Source organism: Girardinichthys multiradiatus, chromosome 20 (assembly GCF_021462225.1).
Source record: "Girardinichthys multiradiatus isolate DD_20200921_A chromosome 20, DD_fGirMul_XY1, whole genome shotgun sequence".
Lineage (NCBI taxonomy): Eukaryota > Metazoa > Chordata > Actinopteri > Cyprinodontiformes > Goodeidae > Girardinichthys > Girardinichthys multiradiatus.
This window is the reverse complement of record NC_061812.1, coordinates 24,469,910-24,489,206: the sequence shown is the minus strand read 5'-3', so window position 1 is coordinate 24,489,206 and position 19,297 is coordinate 24,469,910. Positions and strand designations below refer to the sequence as shown.

Here is a 19,297-nt window from a genome sequence, read left to right as displayed (position 1 = left end):
ATACATGCATGTTCTGCTTTCTACAATGTAAAACACGTAGTGATGACCACATGTTCCTCATTTTAGTTAGTTGCATCACTGTTTTCTTAGAACAAACATGCAACCAAATGCAAGATGTTTTATGCAAATGGGAAGTAGCACTCGATCTTCACTCAATGTTGATCTTCAGTGTGAGAAAGAACACACGTAACAAGTGTTTGTTCTTCTCAGTCTAAAGACCATAAATTATTATCTTGATTCAACATGTTCTGCGCACAGACATCTTGCATAACTTCAGGTCTTCACAAACAAAAAGAAGAATAAAGTAGCTTGTATCCAGCAAATAAATGACTATTCATGTACCTTTAAACACATGTTTTAAAACATGTGTACCCTATATAATAAATTATCAATAGGACTTATAAAAAAACGGTACAAAGACTTTTGGAGCTTACCTCTGATATTTTGCTCAGTCCTGATGAGTTTTCTCCTTCAGCTTCCTTGTGTGCACCTCCCTCAACAGTTCCTCCTGCTTCGTCTTTATTTTGTGGATTTTGGTCTAGTTTTCGTTGTTGTAACCCTGACTTCCGATTTGATCCAAATTTTTTCCTTCTCCCTCCGGAGGCTGATTCTGACGAGGGAGGGCTGAATGAAAGTCCACTAGGACTTTGCTGCTGTTCTGTTTCTACCATTTGCTTTTCTGAGATTGAACTTTCCTCAGCCATTTCCTCAGCCAGAGCTCTTAACAAAGACTCACCAAACTGGCTGATTTCCATAGTTTCTTTCTCTTTTCCTTGATGGGAGTTCTCATATATGTGTTCTGTGTGAAGCTGCAGTTCTGTGTCTTCATTTCCTGAGACGCTGACCACGGTTACATCTCCAGAAGATGTTACAGTATCTGTTGATTCATTTTCCGGGTCCATGATTTCTTGTTTGGTCCGTGTTCCTAGATTTTTACGAGTAGAACCCATTTTTCTTCTCCTGTTTGTTGGAGTTAAATCCGGACTTGATTTCCTTATCCCAGGATGCTGACTTTGAATTCCTTGAGTCATGATACTTGGCATTTGTTCTTGAATATCTTGGACTTGTCTTACCTCTATGTTCTCTGGACTGTGCTCATCCCCTTGTATATTCCGTGAGAGGTCACAGAATAACTCTAAGCTCCCCCCTGGGGTGCCAGTGTTTGAATAAATTGACTGATTTATTACGTTACTGTTTCTTTCTGCAACCTCAGAGGTTATTTGGGTCTCAGTGCTTGAAAAATCATCTGGTTTTGGTGTTTCTATAAGATCTATTTTGGCAGATTGTTCAGGAGAGAAAACTAGGCTTGTGTTACTGCTCTGTAGCCCATCACTGGTTTCGGTTTCTGGAGTTTCTTGTTGAATTAAAGTTTGTGGTTGTGGATTTACATCTTCATCTTGTAGTAACTCTACATTTACCGGTACTTCCCCCACAACCTCCATCTCACCCAAATTCATCATGTCAGCTTTTGTGCTAAAGTCACTTTCTTCTGTCTCATCCTTTTTGTGTGTCTCACCCTCTCGTTTTCTGTTCATTGGAGTCCTGCGAGAAGATCCAATCTTTTTCTTCTTTTGTTTTGATGTTACTTGAGGTTTTTCTCCTTGGCTGTCCAGTGCATTTATTGTTGTAGAATTTCCCCCTTTGTAGGATGCATGCATAGCTGGCTCCTGCGAATCAGAAACAAACTCATTTGTAGAATGTTTCTGCTGGGTTGCAAACGTACATTTTTCTCCCACTTCTTCCTGTTTAAGATTGTGTACATCCATTGAGCTTTCCCCTCCTGAACTGCAGTCTTCTGTTCCAAATCCAATTGTTTCTATCTCTTTGTTTGTCTGCTGAAAGTGGACTTCTGGTCCCGGCAGGTCTTTTCCACAAGATAAAGCGTCTCTGTTTTGTCTCTGTAAGGCTTCTTCTTGATCAATGACATGCACACTCTCTGGCTTCAGGCTGATAATGCTGTCATGAAATAAGATACTCTGCATATTTGAGCCATCCTTCCAAACAGAGGCTTGGACTGATTGCATCAAACCCTTTTTATCTGTGTCATAACCTGTGAGCTGAATTGAATCCTCAGTCTCAATAGGTTTAGCATTTTTCTCTTTTGTTTCTGCATTGGAAATTAATGTGTTTTCTTTGTTTGAGTTTGGATTAAAATTTGATGTTGCAATTGCGCTGTCTTCCAGAACATCATGTGTAAACACTGTGTTTTCCTCCAGCACCTTTTCAGTCACAGTTGATCTAAATGTTGCTAAGTTTTCAGGCAGAATCAAGTTTTCTAATTCTTCCTGTCCTGCTGTCCTTGCAGCTAACATTTGAGTTGTTTTATCATATCCTGTACTTTCTAAATCGTCGTCTTTATTTTCTGGATTTTGTTCAGTAACCTGGCTGTGTTTTCTTCCTTTATTTCTCCGGCTTGACCCCATTTTTCTCTTGTTCCCTGATGCTTTGAGGCCTAAGTGACCGTCATCTTTGAGGCCTTGATAATTTTCCAGAGGTTGAGAGTCCAAAGTAGCATCTTTATTTAAGTGCAGTGTTTGTCTGGGAGACTCCTTTGGAAGTAAGATTTGATGTATTTCCTGCATTTGTTTGGTTTTAACCTGCTCTTTCTGATCTTTACTTACAACATACACTAAATCATGAGTTTCTGCATCTCTAGATAAGGTTATGTGCCTATTTTCTTCCGCATCAGTAGAAAACATGTCTGGTGATAAAACAGCGCCTTGCTCAATGCTGCATTCTGCTTGAGCATGGTACATGTTGCTATTTTTTTCAGTTTCTGATGGTGCACAAAGGTGTTTACTTTGTACATTTTCATCTGGCTGCGACATTTCTGTAACTTCATCCATTGCCTTCTTTTCTATTTGGTTTCTGAAATATGTTTCATGATTTCCTGCAGTATCATATATGTCTTTTTCAGTTGTTTGAAACATGCCTCTGCTCTGTGTGGGCTTGGTCTCCTGTTCAAGAGGTTTCTTAAAAGCATCCCCATCCCCGCTTTCAGGTTCTGTATGTTCACAGCAGCTGCTTTTTTCTGTTGTGGGAGGACATGCAGCATGTGGTTCAGGAAACAAAATGCTTTCCTGTAAATTTCCATCCAGCATGCACAGCTCTCTGTATTCATCTCTGCTGTGGGGTTTAGGTAGTTCCCTATCCTTAATCGGCACGCAACATGAGGTGTCAGTAACCTCTTGATCAACAGTGGGTGATGGCTGTATTCCTACAGCAGTGCAGTCAGAAGTGCCAGTATTTACATCTTCAGTCTGAGAAGATTCATTTTCCTCCATTTCATCCAGCACATTTGACATTGATTTTTCTTGGCCCTGTACTGCAGTCTCTGTTGTTTTTTCATAGAGTTCATTTATACTTGCATTTACGTCAACCCTCTTAATAGGCTGATTGCATGTTTCATCAGCTGAATCTTTTGTTTTACTCCTGCTTTTGTTTCTACGACTAGACCCAAATTTTTTCCTGTTACCACTGCTGTGGAGGTAGACTTTTGTCGGGTTATCAACACTCTCAGAGGATTCCTGAGGCTGGAAGTTAAATGATTTTTTTTCTGATTGAAGGCTTGAGAAGACAAATTCATTTTCCTCCATTTCACAAAAAAGCCCTTCCTTGTCCTGATGAAGTTCTTGATCAGTGTTGGGTTTTACATCATGCTGGACTGTTTCTTCATTTTTTAGACCTAGAGAATCTGAGATGATTCCTTTCAAAGGGTATGCTTCCTCTTTTGTGGTGATTTCCTCAATAGTTTTCACCTTGAGCTCAGACACTTCAGCTTGGTCAGTCAGAGTTCCGGAAAAAATTTCAACATTTTCTGCAGCATCACCTCTAAAGGTTTCATTTGAATTCGTTTGCAGACTGTCTTGAATTTGTGTTGAATGTATGTCTTCATGCACATCATCCACAGCATTTTCTGAAACAGCATTTCCAGTGTCTCCTCTGTAAAAACAATCTGATTTGTTTATTGATAAATCTGCTGATTTTTCCCCATCTTGAACCAAATTGTCTGAATTTCTTTCAAGATCTTCTTGAAGATTACACTTTTTTACAATTAAACTCTGCATGTCTTTGTCAGGATAATTTGTCAGCACAGAGCTCTGATCATCAAAAGAAATAACTGGATGAATTAAAGCCATGGAGCTGTCATGTGAAACAGACAAGATAATGTCATGCTTAGTGTCTTCTATTAGTTCTTCCTGCTCTACTGTCATGGATGGTAATGACGACATTGATGGAGTTTCATGTGTTTTATCACCTCTTGTATTATGTAAAGCTTCCTCTGTAGATTCTTTACCCAGTTGTTTTCCTTTGTTTCTCCGACTAGATCCCAGTTTTTTTCTGCTCACACTGAAGCTGAAATCCACATTAGTTTGCTTATTTGTGCTCAGAGAATGGTCCTGAAGTTGGGGGTTAGTAGGCTTTTTGGTATCCTCCACAAAAATTCCACCTTCCCCCACATGGCTATCAACTATGTAATCCATTTGCTGAGGTTCTTGTGCTTGTGTTTGCAGTGCCTCATGTTCTTCACCTTGTCCCACTTTATCACCTGGATAAGGGCCTTTGACATGCTTTGTTTGATGAATTCCAGGTTTACTTCTAAGAGTGTCAGACTGACATCCTGAAGTCACTTCCCATGATTCATCAGATAACTCCATATTGTTGTCTGTTTCTGGAATCAAACTCTGTGGGTCATTTTCAGGATAGATGTTTGGCATGGAGCTTTGAACCTCTAAGGATTGACCAGAAGGAATGATTGAAAGCATTGAGCTGTCATGTGACACAGGCAAAATGACATCATGCTCCATGTCTAGCCTTAGTTCTTCCTGGCTCATTATCTTTGTATCTAATGATGTCTGTGTGGTTTCTTCACCACTGGACCTTTCTTTAGCCTCATTTTTAAAGTCTTTATCTTGTTGTCTTCCCTCACTTTTACAGCTAAAACCCAGTTTTCCTTTGTTGGATTGTTTATCCATATTCCCAGAGGCTTCCTGAGGCTGGGCGTTTGCAGGACTGTGTTTAATATCCCCTATAAGGCCTTCACCTTCATCCACCTGACCACTGGTAGTATTTACTCCATCTGCCATCCACGTTTTCTTTGAATCATAAAGATGGTCATCCTTACTTATCTGATCTAAAGCCTCCACATTTCCTTCTGCTCTGAAACACAGATTTTGTTGGTCTTCAGCAGGTAGAAGTCCCTGTTTGGTATCAGAACCATCACTGCATTTCACTAGCTCTGACTGGATACTGCTGATGATTTCAGCTTGGTCAATCATGTCTCCCAAATCGGTTTCTAGATATTGAGGAACATCATGTGCCACAGTTTCAGATGTGTAATCCATTTGCAGACTTCTTTCTATGTTTGTTGGTGGGTCATCTGGTTCATCAGCTTGTTTTACATCATTCTTTGAATGTTCAGGACTGATGACTTCTTTATTTTGAAGAGTTTCATCTTTACTTTCCATTAAGTCAAATTTATCCAATGAAGATTCTTCCTCTGATTTATAAGATAAGTCAACCTTACTTGTTTTTGACTCATCTTGATCCCCTGGGTGATTAACAATTCCTTGAGTTAAACTGTCCAGGTCTGTCTCAGGATAGTTCTTTTGCATGGAGCTTTGAATTTCAGATAAATCACCAGGAGTAAACACTGAAAATACTGAGCTGTCATAAGAAACCTTTAATGTCATATCCTGCTCCACGTCTTGCCTTTGTTCTTCTTGGCTTACTGTCTTTGTATCCAATGATATCTGTGTTATTTCGGGGGTTTCATCTACCCAGGTCTTTTCATTAATCTCTTCTTCAGATTCTTTAAGTTGCCGTCTTGCTTTACTTTTACGACTTGACCCAAGTTTTCGTCTGCTGTCACTGTTGGAAAAATCGGTGTTGATTTGCTCATATGCGCACTCAGAGGTTTTCTGAGGCTGGGGATTCAAAGGAACTGTTTCTGGTTGAAGCTTTGACAAAACATGTTTGTCTTCTTCCATTTCATGGAAGATTCCTTCCTTCTCCTGATGAAATATTTGATCAGCTTTGGGTTTTGTATCATCCGGTACCATTTTTCCATTTCTCGAGATTCCCATTAAAACAGTATCTCTGGCATCCTCACTGTGAAGAGCTTTGTATTTAGTCAGTGATAAATCTGATGACTGGTCACCATCTTGAGCCGAAACATTCGAATTTCTTTTATCTATATCTTCTTGAAGATTTTCACATTTCATAATTAAACTTTTTAGGTGTGTGTCATGACCTTTTGTTACCACAAAGCTTTGATGTTCAGACGAAAAAACAGTTGACCTGGAGATGTCATGTGAAACAGACAAAATGTCATCCTCAGTGTCTTTACTTAGTTCCTCCTGCTCAGCCGTGTTTATTTGTAATGACACTGTTGATGTATCAATAGTGGAATCTGTTCTGGAATTTTCTAAAACGTCCAGTGTAGATTTTATAAAACCCTGTCTTCCTTTATTTATCTGACTAGAAACCAGTTTTCTTCTGTTCCCACTGAAGCTGAAGCCCACATCAGTTTGTTCATCTGTGCTGGGAGGATTGTCCTGAAGTTTGGGGTCAGTAGGATTGTGTTTACCACCCTCTACAAGGCTCTCACCTTCATCCTTCTGACCAAGGGTAGTGTTTACTCCAACTAGACTGCTGATCGATGTTTCCTTTGAATAATATAGATGGTCTTGCTTACTTGTCTGATCTAAAGCCTCCACATTTTCTTCTGTGGTAAAACATAGATTTTGTTGGTCTTTGGCAGGTAGACGTTCCGGTTTGGTATCAGAACCATTATTACTTTTCACTGTGAGCTCTGTCTGGAGACTGTTGATGATTTCAGCTTGGTCAATCCTGTCTCCCAAAACAGTTTCTGGATATTTAGGAACATCATGTGCCACAGTTTCAGATGTGTAATCCATATGCAGACTTCCTGCTATGTCTATTGGTGGGCCCTCTTGTTCATCAGCATTCTCTGAATGTTCAGGACCGATACGTTCTTGATTTTGAAGAGTCTCAGATTTATTTACCAAAGTGTCTTTGCCTGATTTTTCAAATAAGTCAACATTATTGCCTGTTTCTGATTCATCTTGATTTTTTGTAAAATATACATCTTTAGAAACTAAACTCACCAGGTCAGTCTCAGGATAGGTGCATGGGATGAAGCTTTGAATTTCACATGAAGGACCAGGAGTAAACATTGAGCTGTTATTTGACACAGGCAAAAGATTGCACTCACTGTCTTGCTGGAGTTCTTCCTGGATTGTTGTTTTTGTTTCCAATGATATACATGATGATTCGAGAGTTAGGACATCCCTGGACTTTTCTTTAACATCTTCAGATGTTTTATTTTGCTGTCTTCCCTTGCTACTTCGACTTGACCCCATTTTCCTTCTTTTGCCGGTGCTGTAAAAGCTTGTGTTGGTTTCTTTGTCTACACTATCAGGCATCTCCTGAGGCTTGGAGTCTAAAGAAACTGTTTCTGACTGAAAGCTTGATGAAACAGTTTTGTTCTCTTCCAGTTCACTGAAAAATCCTTTCTTCCCCAGATGAAATTTTTGATCTAGGGTGTGTGGATTGGTGACTTGTAAATTATTCTCCACTCTGGCTTTGAACTCTTCCACCTCAATTGGAGCAGGATCTAGTTTTTCTAAATCACTGATTTGTGGTTGATTGGTACCATATAAACCAGAATCCTTATTTTTCACATCTACAGCCTCTGTGTAGTTTTCTTGTTTGGCTGCTGAATCATCATTGGTTTTCAGGTTAAGCTCAGACATATCAGGTTGATCAGTCAGATTTTCAGACATATTTCCAGTAATACCACATGGAACAGTTTCAGATAAATGTTCAGCTTGTAGACTTTTTTCCATTTTTGTTGGATAAACCTCAACTCCCCCATCCTTCCTAGGAAGATCTTCTGCAACAGCATTGCTTGTGTCCTCACTGTAAGAAGCTTCAAATTTCTCTACAGCTTGCTGTGAGACATCCATTATATTTTCAGTGTCTGACTTGCTTTCATTTTGATTTTCATGAAGGTTTTCACATTTCACTATTAAACCCATCAGGTCAGATTGATCAAGTGAAGGATTTGGAAACAAAGACCTGGTATTTGAAACCGATATACTAATCATGGGTTCATTATCTTCATTTAGTTCTTCCTGCATTATCATTGATGGTGTTTCCTGTGTTTTATCGCTTCTTGTATTATGTAAAGCTTCCTCATTAGATTCTTTACCCTGTTGTCTTCCTTTTTTTCTCCGACTAGATCCCAGTTTTTTTCTGCTCCCACTAAAGCTGAAACCAGCATTAGTTTCCTCATTTGAGCTCAGAGAATGGTCCTGAAGTTGGGGGTTAGTAGGATTGTTTTTGGTATCTTCCACAACGACTCCACCTTCCCCCACATGGCTATCAACTATGTAATCCATTTGCTGAGGTTCTTGTGCTTGTGTTTGCAGTGCCTCGTGTTCTTCACCTTGTCCCACTTTATCACCTGGATAAGGGCCTTTGACATGCTTTGTTTGATGAATTCCAGATTTACTTCTAAGAGTGTCAGACTGACATCCTGAAGTCACTTCCCATGATTCATCAGATAACTCCATATTGTTGTCTGTTTCTGGAATCAAACTCTGTGGGTCATTTTCAGGATAGATGTTTGGCATGGAGCTTTGAACTTCTAAGGATTGACCAGAAGGAATGATTGAAAGCATTAAGCTGTCATGTGACACAGGCAAAATGACATCATGCTCCATGTCTAGCCTCAGTTCATCCTGGCTCATTATCTTTATATCTGTTTTCTGTGTTGTTTCTTCATCGCTGGTCTTTTCTTTAGCCTCTTTAGAGTCTGTATCTTGTCTTCCCTTACTTTTACGGCTAAACCCCAGTTTCCTTCTGTTGACACTGCTGTGAAAAGCTTTGTTGAATTGTTCATCTACACTTCCAGAGGCTTCTTGAGGCTGGGGGTCAAACAAAACAGTTTCTTTCTTCTCCATTTCCAAGAAGAGTCCTTTGTTCTCCTGATTAAACATTTGGTCTTTGGTAAGTTTTATGTCATTCTCCACTCCTTTTTTGAACTCATGAACATGACTAGGAGCAGAGTTTGGCTTTTGCAAATCATAACTCTCATTTTTCAGTTGTATACTCTCTGTATCCTTTAAGATGTTTTCTTCTGTTTGATGGTCTTTATGTTTGGTGGTAAAATTATCATTACTTTTCCCAGCAAACTCAGATATTTTAGCTTGGTCTAAAATGGTGCCCTTACTGTGAAGAGTGTCCGATTGATCCACGTCATACAGGGAGACGTCTGAGTTTTCAACCACTTTAACTAAAATCTTTGGATTTGTTTCGTCTTGATCTTTTTGAAAATTTTCACTGTCCAGAATTAAACTCAGTGAGTCTGTCTCAGGATCTTCAGAAGAAATATGTGGGGAGACCAAAGACACTAAGCTTCCATGTGAAAGAGACAGGATTATGTCATCGGCAGTGTCTTCACTCACTTCTTCCTGCCCTGTTTCTTTTAATTTTGGCAATTCTGTTGGTGTTTCAGTGGTCTGAGTATTTCCTAAAATGTCCTCTTTAGATTCAACATGCCGTTTTCCTTTATTTCTACGGCTAGATCCCAACTGTCTTTTTGTAGAACCAAAGATGAAGTCCGGCTTAGTATGCTCATCTGTGGTCTGAGAAATAAGTTGAAGTCGGGGCTCAGTGGGAGCCTTCAAGTCTGACACAAGAGTTTGTACAGACAAATTGTTATTTTCAGTCTCAGAAAGGACTCCTTCAATACAAACACTTTCTCCAATTTGTTTGATGTTATCTTCCATAAGAACACCACTCTGATCCATCTGACCCAACAAAGTTTTTTCCTTTGTAGTCAAAGCATCCTGTTTGACTGCAGTACTTTTTACCAGAAAAATAATTTGGGAACTATCAGATTCTGATTTCTGGCTTTCAGAGTAAGAATTATAATCTTCTTGGTCATGCAGTAGATCTTTTTGATGGTCACCTTGCATTTGTGTGGGCTTATTTTGATCATACACATTTTCTTCACCCTGCTCTGAATGCTGGGCATCTCTGACCTCAGGTGTGATGAAGAGTTCACCATCTTTGCTTGTAGGCAACTCCTCTTTTTGTGATAATTCTTGCTTAACGCCATCATTGTTTTTAATGTTTTCTCTGAGGGCGTTATCTGCAGTAATCTGTGGTGTGATAGATGTATTAACATGTGACTCACATACTGAAAAGTTGCACGGTAAATGCGCATCTTGCCTGAACAAGCCTATGTCTTCTGGCTTGTTGCTCTTTGATTCTGCCACAGAATACAGATTGATATCTTCTGTCTTTTTGCTGATCATCTGTTGATCTAATGCAGATGCACTTAAACCAGTTGCGTCAGGGAGACCGTCATGCAGATTTTTATTGACTTTCTCACTTTGAAGAGTGAGTTCCAGCTTGCTCTCATCTTTAAAAGAATGAATATTGACATCTCTGGACACTAAAGTGTGCTCAGCTTCTTCTAGATAGACCATGCTAGTCTCATCCTCGGTGTATTCAGTTGTAGTAGCAGGAACCAAGAAGGCAGCTTGTGGCGCAGTTATGCCACACTTGGTCTCTTGACTTACTTCTTCCTGCACTTTAGGTTGCTTCGCTGCAGACTCGTATTTTTCCGAATGTTTGTTACCCCTGGCCTCATCCTGAACATCCTCTCTAGATTCAATATCTGGCTGTTTTTCTGGGTCTTTCAGAAGCTGCCTTCCTTTACTTCTTCGACTTGTTCCCATCTTTCTTCTGTTCATTGTGATTTCACGTCTAGGTGGGTGCTGTGTTTCAACTTTTAAACTGTCAGCATTAGAGAACAGAGTTAATGATTTTGCACAAGTTTCTGGAACCTGATCCTAAGTTAAAGACATCGTCTTCAGAAAAAGAACGGACCTAACCTGAGAAAAAGAAAAATATGCCTGGAGCAGAAAAGGTGTGAAATGCATTAGGGAACTCACGCTTTACAAGGATGTATTTATATAAGAAAACTCATGGTATGCCTCTTTTCTTCAAAATATACTACATAAAAAGGACAACAAACTTGGCAAAGTCATGTAGTTAACACTGTACAATAAAAAAAAACCCCATACAGTAAGCAACTGGAGCACACAAGCTTCAGCAATTATATCAAGTGAAAAACAATTTTGGTTATTTACACATTTAGCTAAATAATTTGTGCCTTTTTAAACAAAATACTTTTCTTACTTGTACTTGTCTCCAAAATCTGGCGACTCATAACACGAGCTTAGCCGTAACGTCAACTTATCTGCTCTGTTCGACAGGAGTTGCTCTTCACAAGTCAGGGGAGTGTTTCTTACTTCACGCTGTTTGACAGCTTCCTGTGTGGGCTATAGTTGCAGTCTAAATCAGCACCATACAGTGACTTCCTGGCTAATTTTTCCATTTTCTGTTAAAACTGTTTAATTTGAATGAAATTAAATGCATAAAAAAAAGGGGGTAAGAATACACCAACTCGTCAGCTTGGAAAAACATTTATTGAACAAGTTGTTTAACTGCATTGTCACACATTGTTAAAGTTGCAAGTCAATCCAATCCAAGTAAATAGTATTTTGTAAAGGATATATAGTAGGTAAAATACAGAACAGATCGTGTTTAAGGGACATCCTCCAAATAACAGCACCGGTATCTTAAGTCCCTGGATCTCACAATGACCCAATGAAAATAGAAACAATCATGAATAAACTAAAGCAAAAAAAAAAAAAAAAACCCCAAAACCATCACAAGAATTTATTTATAAACAGTAAAAAAATGTCTGCTGTTAAACTCAAGGCAGTATTCAGTTTCAAAACATGCAGGACAAGACAAACTATTTCATGTACAAAAAAAGCTAAAAAAAACAAAAAAGATTTTACCACGACCATCCCGTCCATTGTTGTTTTAACGGATATAAGGGCGACCCGCGTAGGGTGCTTAAAACTCTCAAACAAAATCTAAGAAAGAAAGTGGCACTATAAAAACTTTCCTCTTCGCAACCTTTATATGATCTTGCAGAGTAACCCAGGATCTTCATTTCCTTTCGTGAGATCTGGAACGACTGTAAAACGAATTAACTGGTAAATAACTTGCATTAATAATAGAAACAAGCTTGCGTTCAGAATAAATATGCTGTGATTAGGTATCAGCCAGTATGAGATTCTAACAGTGTGATAACCCCAGGTAAAATTTCATGGATCTTAATATTAAAATTATTTGTACTTAGGATTATTTTCTTATTTGCATTGATGAACTTGTGAAAAACTAAATAAGCATTTTTCAGGTGTAGAATATCCCTTTCTGCTCTTCATGGAGCAACAACAAAGGTATAACAAGCAAAGATTATCTGGTTAAATAGACAGGCCATTTGGTCAGGAAGCAAGTCTACAGTTGGCTGTGGGGCAACATAAATCACTGAGAAATCTGCCTTTTTGCAAATATTCACTCTGACCATGACTAGTGCAGAGGGCCTTCACCATGACAGCTTATATATTTGATCCTATGGATCAGTTCTACACATCTTAAAAATCATGCTGTTTTTACAACAATAAGCTGTTTATTTGGATGACTGTCAATACATCTTAAATAGTCACAGTACATGACTCAGAAGAGTCAGGCATGTACTGTGAAACACACAGAACCAAGGAGAAGTACATTCGAATTTGTCAAGTCTGATCAATTTGTTTATGATTTGGTTGCATAGGTTTTTTTTTGGTGCACGGCAACTTTTTGTCTTACCATCTAATTGCCTTTAAAGCTCCAATACTAATTTTGTTTTGCCTTTGTGAACCAGCGGTAGAGGCAAAACCTAGCGAGTTTACTTTGTGTACAGTTAACAATTCAGTGTTCCTCCAAGAGAGGACCCCACTGAGACATTCAGAGGTCTCAATATTGTGACTGTGAAAATATAAGTTATGATATATAAAACCTCAAATTCCACTAACTTTTCATTAAAAAGCTATTAAACCATAAGAAAGGCAAGATAAATTTAGTTTTTCAAATCATAACTGTTTACACCTTAAGACCTGGAGCCGGCCCATGACTTGGTGTGATCCGATTTAACTGTACCTTCTTGATCGGGAGAAGGATCGTGAACGTTTACGATTCTTGTCTCTGGACAGAGACCGATCTCTGCGTCGATCTCTTGACAGAGACCTGAAAGTAAAGTAAAAATGTTTGTAATTTATTACAGATGTGTAGTTGAACTACAGTGCGTCTTAATCTTACCTGCTGCGACTGCGGCTCAGGCTCCTCCTCCTCGGTGATCTAAGGTGTGTATCATTAAAAAAATATATATAAATAAAAACAAAGTTAGGGAAGAGTAACATGTTTCACGTCAATAAAGAAACCTTTGGGTTATGGATCCCAAACAGGCATGGGGTACATTTAGAAACGTGGGTTACACGTTCTTCCTCATCTGTTCAGAAGGTAAGCTGCATTCATGAACTGCAGCAAGGCCAGCTCTTTCAATTGAAAATTTGTCCAAAGGGCACCAATCATGGAGTCATATTTCATAGCACAAGCCAAATTTTAGGGCTCGACATAAACTCGCTCAAGTTACATCGACCTTCTGCCATTTCCACTTACAAATCAGTCACAGTGGACGTCCTGATTTTAATATTAAATTAATATGCAAAAGCTGTGAGGCTTAAATAAATAAAAAAATCACTAGTGTAAAAGCCTTCAGAGTTTAGTAAAGCCGATCAAACTCAAGATGCCTTGATGTCGAGCCTTTAAAATACATCCAGCAATTTTTGCAAGATAAACATTATAAACTTTTGGTCCAGCCAGTTGTGCTTTAGATTTGTGCAAGCTTGCCACTCAGTTTCCTCTACAATACACAACTGATTAAAAAAAGAAAATTGTCAACCAGCTTTAAAAGTTAGATTAAAAATAAAAAAAAACACTACAAAGAGCAGGATAAAAGCAACTTACTATTTTGGGGGGTTTGGACAAGATAGAAATGACGCAAGGAAGCCAGACTGATGGTGAGGGAGGTCGAATTGCAGACAGGAATTGCCACATGATGCAAATGTTGCAGATATGAAGTTGCTTGGTGGCTGGTTGGGAGGGGGGAGGTAGTTGTAGATTTTCCCTGCTTTTTTTGGGGGGAGTGAAGAATAGAGACTGATGTAACCCAACGGCTGTTCCCGTTGAAAGAGCAGATGTGTGGAGAAAAGAAAGTGTAAAGACGCTGATTGGTTGATAATTTGAAGTGGGCCGCTGTTCATTGGATAAAGGTCGAAGGAAGTAGAAGAGGATGCTGGGAACTGCATGCTCAGGAACCAAAAGGTTGGTAGGACCTGATGACTGGCGGTGGCGCCTGGGTCATGTGACAACACCAGGCTCGCTGGTCAGCCGTCACATGATGCTGAAAGAAGACTAGTTGACTGACTCAGATGGTGAGAAGCGTGGTGGTGATTCTGCAATGGGGTTCAGTTTTATTAATAAATGGAAACTGAACTCAGCAAAAAAAAAAAATATATATATATATATATTTAAAAAAAAATACACCTTCAGAAACTTATTTTTAAAATTATACATAAAAAGATTTGATAAAGTTATAAAACTCCCCATACAGCAATATTGATCTAGTAGAGCCTTTTTAGGAGGATAGCATTTGGGATGCCTAATAATAGTGAACTTCAATGCAAACTTTCAAATCAAACATTTTTGAGCAACATGGATTCAGAATCTAAACAATAAATTTGTAACCGTGGCCATTTTCACAAAACATCTTAAAAAGTGATCAACTTCAAATTCATTTCTGTTGAGCAACCAAAATCAGAGGCAGGTGGTGCAAACATTACCTTTCCAGAACTAGTTACAGCGCCTTGCAAAAGTATACATATATTTGGAATATGCGGGTGAAGATTCTCTGTCATCCAGGAATGACAATCTACAATTTTTTTTCCACATAACTGGTAAAAATGTCTCTAGATGTGGACAGCCAGTAGAGCCATACCTCTAAAACTGTGTTTTTCAACTCTGGTCCACAAGGCACATTGTCCTGCAGGTTTCTCTGCTTCAGCACACCTGATTTCAATTGATGGCTGTTTAACAGGCTTTTGCTGAACTGCAATCACCTGAATCAGCTGTGTCAATGCAGGGAAACACATAAAGCATGCAGGACATTGGGCCTTGAGCATCAGGGTTGAAAACCACTGCCCTAAAAAATCTGAGAAATGCATCTGTAATTGCAGAGGATGGTGGCTCTACAAAGTATTTACTGAAAGGGACTGCATACAAACACCACAATGTTTCCTGTAAAAGATTTTGAAAGTCAAATTTCCTTTCTCGGGCCATTTCACAATTATCCACTACCTTAATTTGGTCTATCACATAAAATCCTTAACCATTATTAATATGAAGAGGTTCAAGAGGTATGAATACTTTTGCAAGGCACTGAGTATTTTGGATAAAGGCCTGTTCCCACTACAGTGTCTGAAATCAAAAGGCTCAACCTGCATTAGATGGTAGTCAAAATGATCAATAACACACAACAAATACAAACCTCAAATCTCAAGAACTCAGGGGGTACTTTTTTGTTAAATATCAACCCTCTGGTGAGCCAAATCTTAGGTGGATTTGAGATGTGAATGAGGATAAGTATTTGCAAAATAAAGATTAAGGAGCTCTATACTGGTTCTGCCAAAGCAAATTAGGTGAGTCAAGTTCATGTTTAAGATTTGCAGTAAAAATGGGTTCAAATGAAATCTTTCGAGGACTATTTAAAGAAGTAAAAAACATACCTGCGTTTGACTGGAGGACTACGTCGCCTAAAATCATCTCGGGGACGTCTGCTCCATGATGGAGGAGGGCCGCGGCTCCTCGACCGCTTTTCCCCAGTCGACAGCTCAACACGCACACGACAGCCACACATGGTCCTGAACAGAATAAATTAAATACACCATTTTTTTTTTCGTTTTATAAAATCAATCCATACATTCAACTCCATGAGATGTTTGACTGAAAATTATGTTGGTTCAAAACATATGTCCATCAACTAATGTTTGACATTTTTTAAAGATTGAATTATTTCGGGGTCTCCAACTCCAGTCCTGAAGAGCTATTCTCCTGCAACTTTTAGATGTGTCCCTGCCAAATGACTGAATCACCTCCTTAACATGTCACAAAGTTCTTCAGCAGCCTGGTAATGAGGAATTCATTTAATTCATGTGTGCTGCAGCAGGAATGGATCTAAAAGTTGCAAGAGAGTTGCTCTCCGGGACAGGAGTTGAAGACCCATGCAGTATTCAAATCAGGGTAGAAAACTATTGTACAAGAACACCTCAAAAGTTTAGTAAAATAGAAACAAGTGAGGTTTGGCTAAGATATTTTCCCACGGGAGTATGCATTTTCAACACTGTGCATTACCTGCCATCCAGTTCTCTTACAGCATCAGATGCATCTCTAGGATCTTCAAACTCAACAAAAGCAAAACCTGGAGGATTCCTGGCCACCCAAACACTTCTTAAAGGGCCATAATACCCAAAAGCTCGTTCTAATTCCGTCTTATTCCCATTGTTTCCTAGATTTCCCACATAAACCTTGCAGTCAAGAGGACAGTCTCGATTAAAAGTAGGATCTGAAAGAAACAGGCAGAAACACAAATAATTTAACAAAGTCTGACTTATCTTAATGCTATTTGTTGCAGAATTTGTCTGAGAATTTATTTTATTTATAATACCAACAAACTTACATGAGAAAAATAAAATTCTGTCAAAACAAATATTTTACAATGTTCACATAAAAAAAAAAGAGATTTTTTTGGAAAATCCCATTGATTGTTTTCACAAACACGGTGAGGACAAAAAATAATGAAAATCATACCTCCCATTTCAACAATCAGCTTGTTAGTGCCCTACAATCAGATGATTCTGAAGAAAAAAAAAGCAGAAGAATTTTTTATTCTTACACTTCAGGTTTATTCAATTACTTTTGCTTCAATTCAATGTGTTAAAAAACAAAAAACAGCTTCCCATCATACACCATCAAATCTGGAGAACTTAACAGTAAGGTAGAGGTGGACTACTTCATTTCAATCTTATACAAGTTAAACAACAAAAAATAATACAGGAGCATATTAAGAATTATGTATGGTTTTCCTGCCTGAGGCAGGGCAAGAAATCAAATCCCTGGACTATGATTGAAAAATAACCACTACTGTCGGAAACAATTAGATCAATAGATTATTGAAATAACTAATTTATCAATTGAATAATCGTTAACTGGAGTGTAGATCCTAAAACATGCCATTTGCTCAAACAACCCCCCAATCAGAGCAGTAATTAGGGCAAAATTGTACAAAAAAAAAAAAAAAACTATATACGTTTTGCACTTAAGATGAAAAACTGTCAGTAAATATGCTCTATCCAGATCTCAAGTTTAATAGATTTAGCTTCACCTGGTTCAAATTCTGTAAAAATCTATCAAGCACCTTTAGCAATCTGATTATTAACTAGAAAAAAAAGAGATTAATTGATAAGCAAAATAATCATTAGTTGCAGTCCTACATAGATTACCATGTGGGTTTTTCTGAATTAAAACTGGACCATTAAAAATGTTGACCTTGGTGTCTAAAAACAAATGAAACGAAAAATACAGCTTTTTTAACCTTCCATGCATTTAAATATTTCTGTCCAATTTTGTTTCTATCAAATCTCTACCTGCATCTTTGAGATTTGTTAGTAAAATAAACAATTTTTTTTTTTTTGGATCAGTTCATTTAATCCCATATTAATCAAATTTAAAATTCATCTGATCATGTTTTGTCCCTTTCTTTTCCAGCGACACATTAATCATTCCCATCGTTACTGATAATACATTTAATTTAAATAACATTATTTCTCTATTATGGCGCTTTAAGTTAACTAAAGCAACATTTAGAAGTTTTTCAAGACCACCTTTGTGACCGTTGTCCACGATTTATCGTCTTATTAAGGATACTTAGCTTAATGCATCCTTGGGTTTTCAAACAGTCTTTTTATTTAGCTTAGTTTTTAGACGTTGACGCTAATGCTAGGTGCATGAATGAAGCAACTCGAAAGGAAGCAATTCGCCTTAATTAGCTTGTGCATTTATCCCCGGAACCAAATTACAAGATTCAAAATGTAAATTTTAACGTTTGTTTTAATATGATAATACTTATATTCATTAAAATAATTTAACATCCATGTAGAAATTCCCCAACCACACAATTTCAACGCAATGCTAAGAGCTAACCATATATTAGCATTTGTCAAAACGAGACGAATAACACGGACATTAACTATGAGGGTTTTAAGCACTGTTCTATAAAAAAATGATGAGATAAACAAGAAGATAAGGATGCTGGGAATAAAATGCAACTTACCTTTTATTCAAGTAAAATGTCACAAAATATTAACAGCGGATTTATCGCCCCTTAACAAGAGGCTCCTATTAGCCGGTTAGCAAGAGCAGCGCTGCAGAAGAGAACAAGTTCCGCTTCCTCTCCGTGTGATTGATGAAGGTGAAACAAGGCTAGATAAGTATACTGCCACCTACCGTCCTGCTCTGACCAATTCACACAGTCATGCTGTGCCTTTCGAAAAGTCTTGAATTTCCTTGAATTTTTTATATTACAAACGTCGATGTATTTTTATTGGAATTTTATGTGATAGAACAAGACAGTTCTACACAAAAAAGATGGTTCTCCAAAATTTTTACAGACAAAAATTTGAAAAGTAAAGTCTGCATTAACTGCACGGTTGTACCCCTAAATAAGACATGTTTTTCTTCAGCAGGAACAGTGTACCTTGTCAGCATTTATGAGAAAATTGTCAAAACCTTGAAGAAATTCTTTCAGTGGCTGCAATGGACTGGAGCCAGATGTTCATATTCTAGTAAGATAACTCCTTAGACATTCAGGCAGAGCAAATAAATGTGTTCTGCCCCACCTTTACATTTTTTTGTTGAAAATGTGAAAACTATGCATCCATTTTCTTCCATTTCACAATTGCTACTTAGTGTTGGTCTGTCATATACAGTGAAATAATGTTGAGGTTGCAACATGTTAACATGGGGAAAAAGTCAAAGGATGTGCATAATTTTGCAGGGCACAGTGCATGTAGCATATATAGATTGTGCTTTTGCTTTCTTTGGCTGTTATTTTTCAACCACAAATATCCCTGTAAAAAGTTAATTTTTAATTTGTCTTTCTTGGTCTAATTGAGTATTATTTAAACAATTTTACTGTCAAGTGCACCACTAAGTTAAAGGTAGTCATCCAGAGCTAAATGTTGACTTA

General features: G+C 38.1%; 2 protein-coding genes across 3 annotated transcripts in view; both read right to left on the bottom strand.

The window, feature by feature from the left end:
• rab44 (RAB44, member RAS oncogene family) overlaps window positions 1-11,322 on the bottom strand; it is a 28,766-nt gene extending 17,444 nt beyond the window's left edge. The window contains exons 1-2 of one of the 2 annotated variants that reach the window (XM_047346767.1): window positions 11,239-11,322; window positions 435-1,667 (exon numbers count right to left, since the gene is read on the bottom strand). In XM_047346767.1, the coding sequence (XP_047202723.1) occupies window positions 435-1,658 (1,224 nt within the window). In that variant the 5' untranslated portion in view covers window positions 1,659-1,667; window positions 11,239-11,322. Of the gene's footprint in view, window positions 1-434; window positions 5,857-11,238 lie in introns of those variants that run through there. The other variant, XM_047346766.1, reaches the window with a different exon arrangement.
• Window positions 11,323-11,509: 187 nt separating this feature from the next.
• Window positions 11,510-18,520, bottom strand: srsf3a (serine and arginine rich splicing factor 3a). Its single transcript, XM_047348651.1, has 7 exons — window positions 18,383-18,520; window positions 16,861-16,907; window positions 16,405-16,615; window positions 15,780-15,914; window positions 13,255-13,293; window positions 13,096-13,182; window positions 11,510-12,088 (listed from the first exon to the last, which is right to left on the bottom strand). The coding sequence occupies exons 2-7, from the start codon at window positions 16,865-16,867 to the stop codon at window positions 12,061-12,063; spliced, it is 507 nt and encodes a 168-aa protein (XP_047204607.1). The 5' UTR covers window positions 16,868-16,907; window positions 18,383-18,520; the 3' UTR covers window positions 11,510-12,060.
• Between the last annotated feature and the right edge of the window lie 777 nt (window positions 18,521-19,297).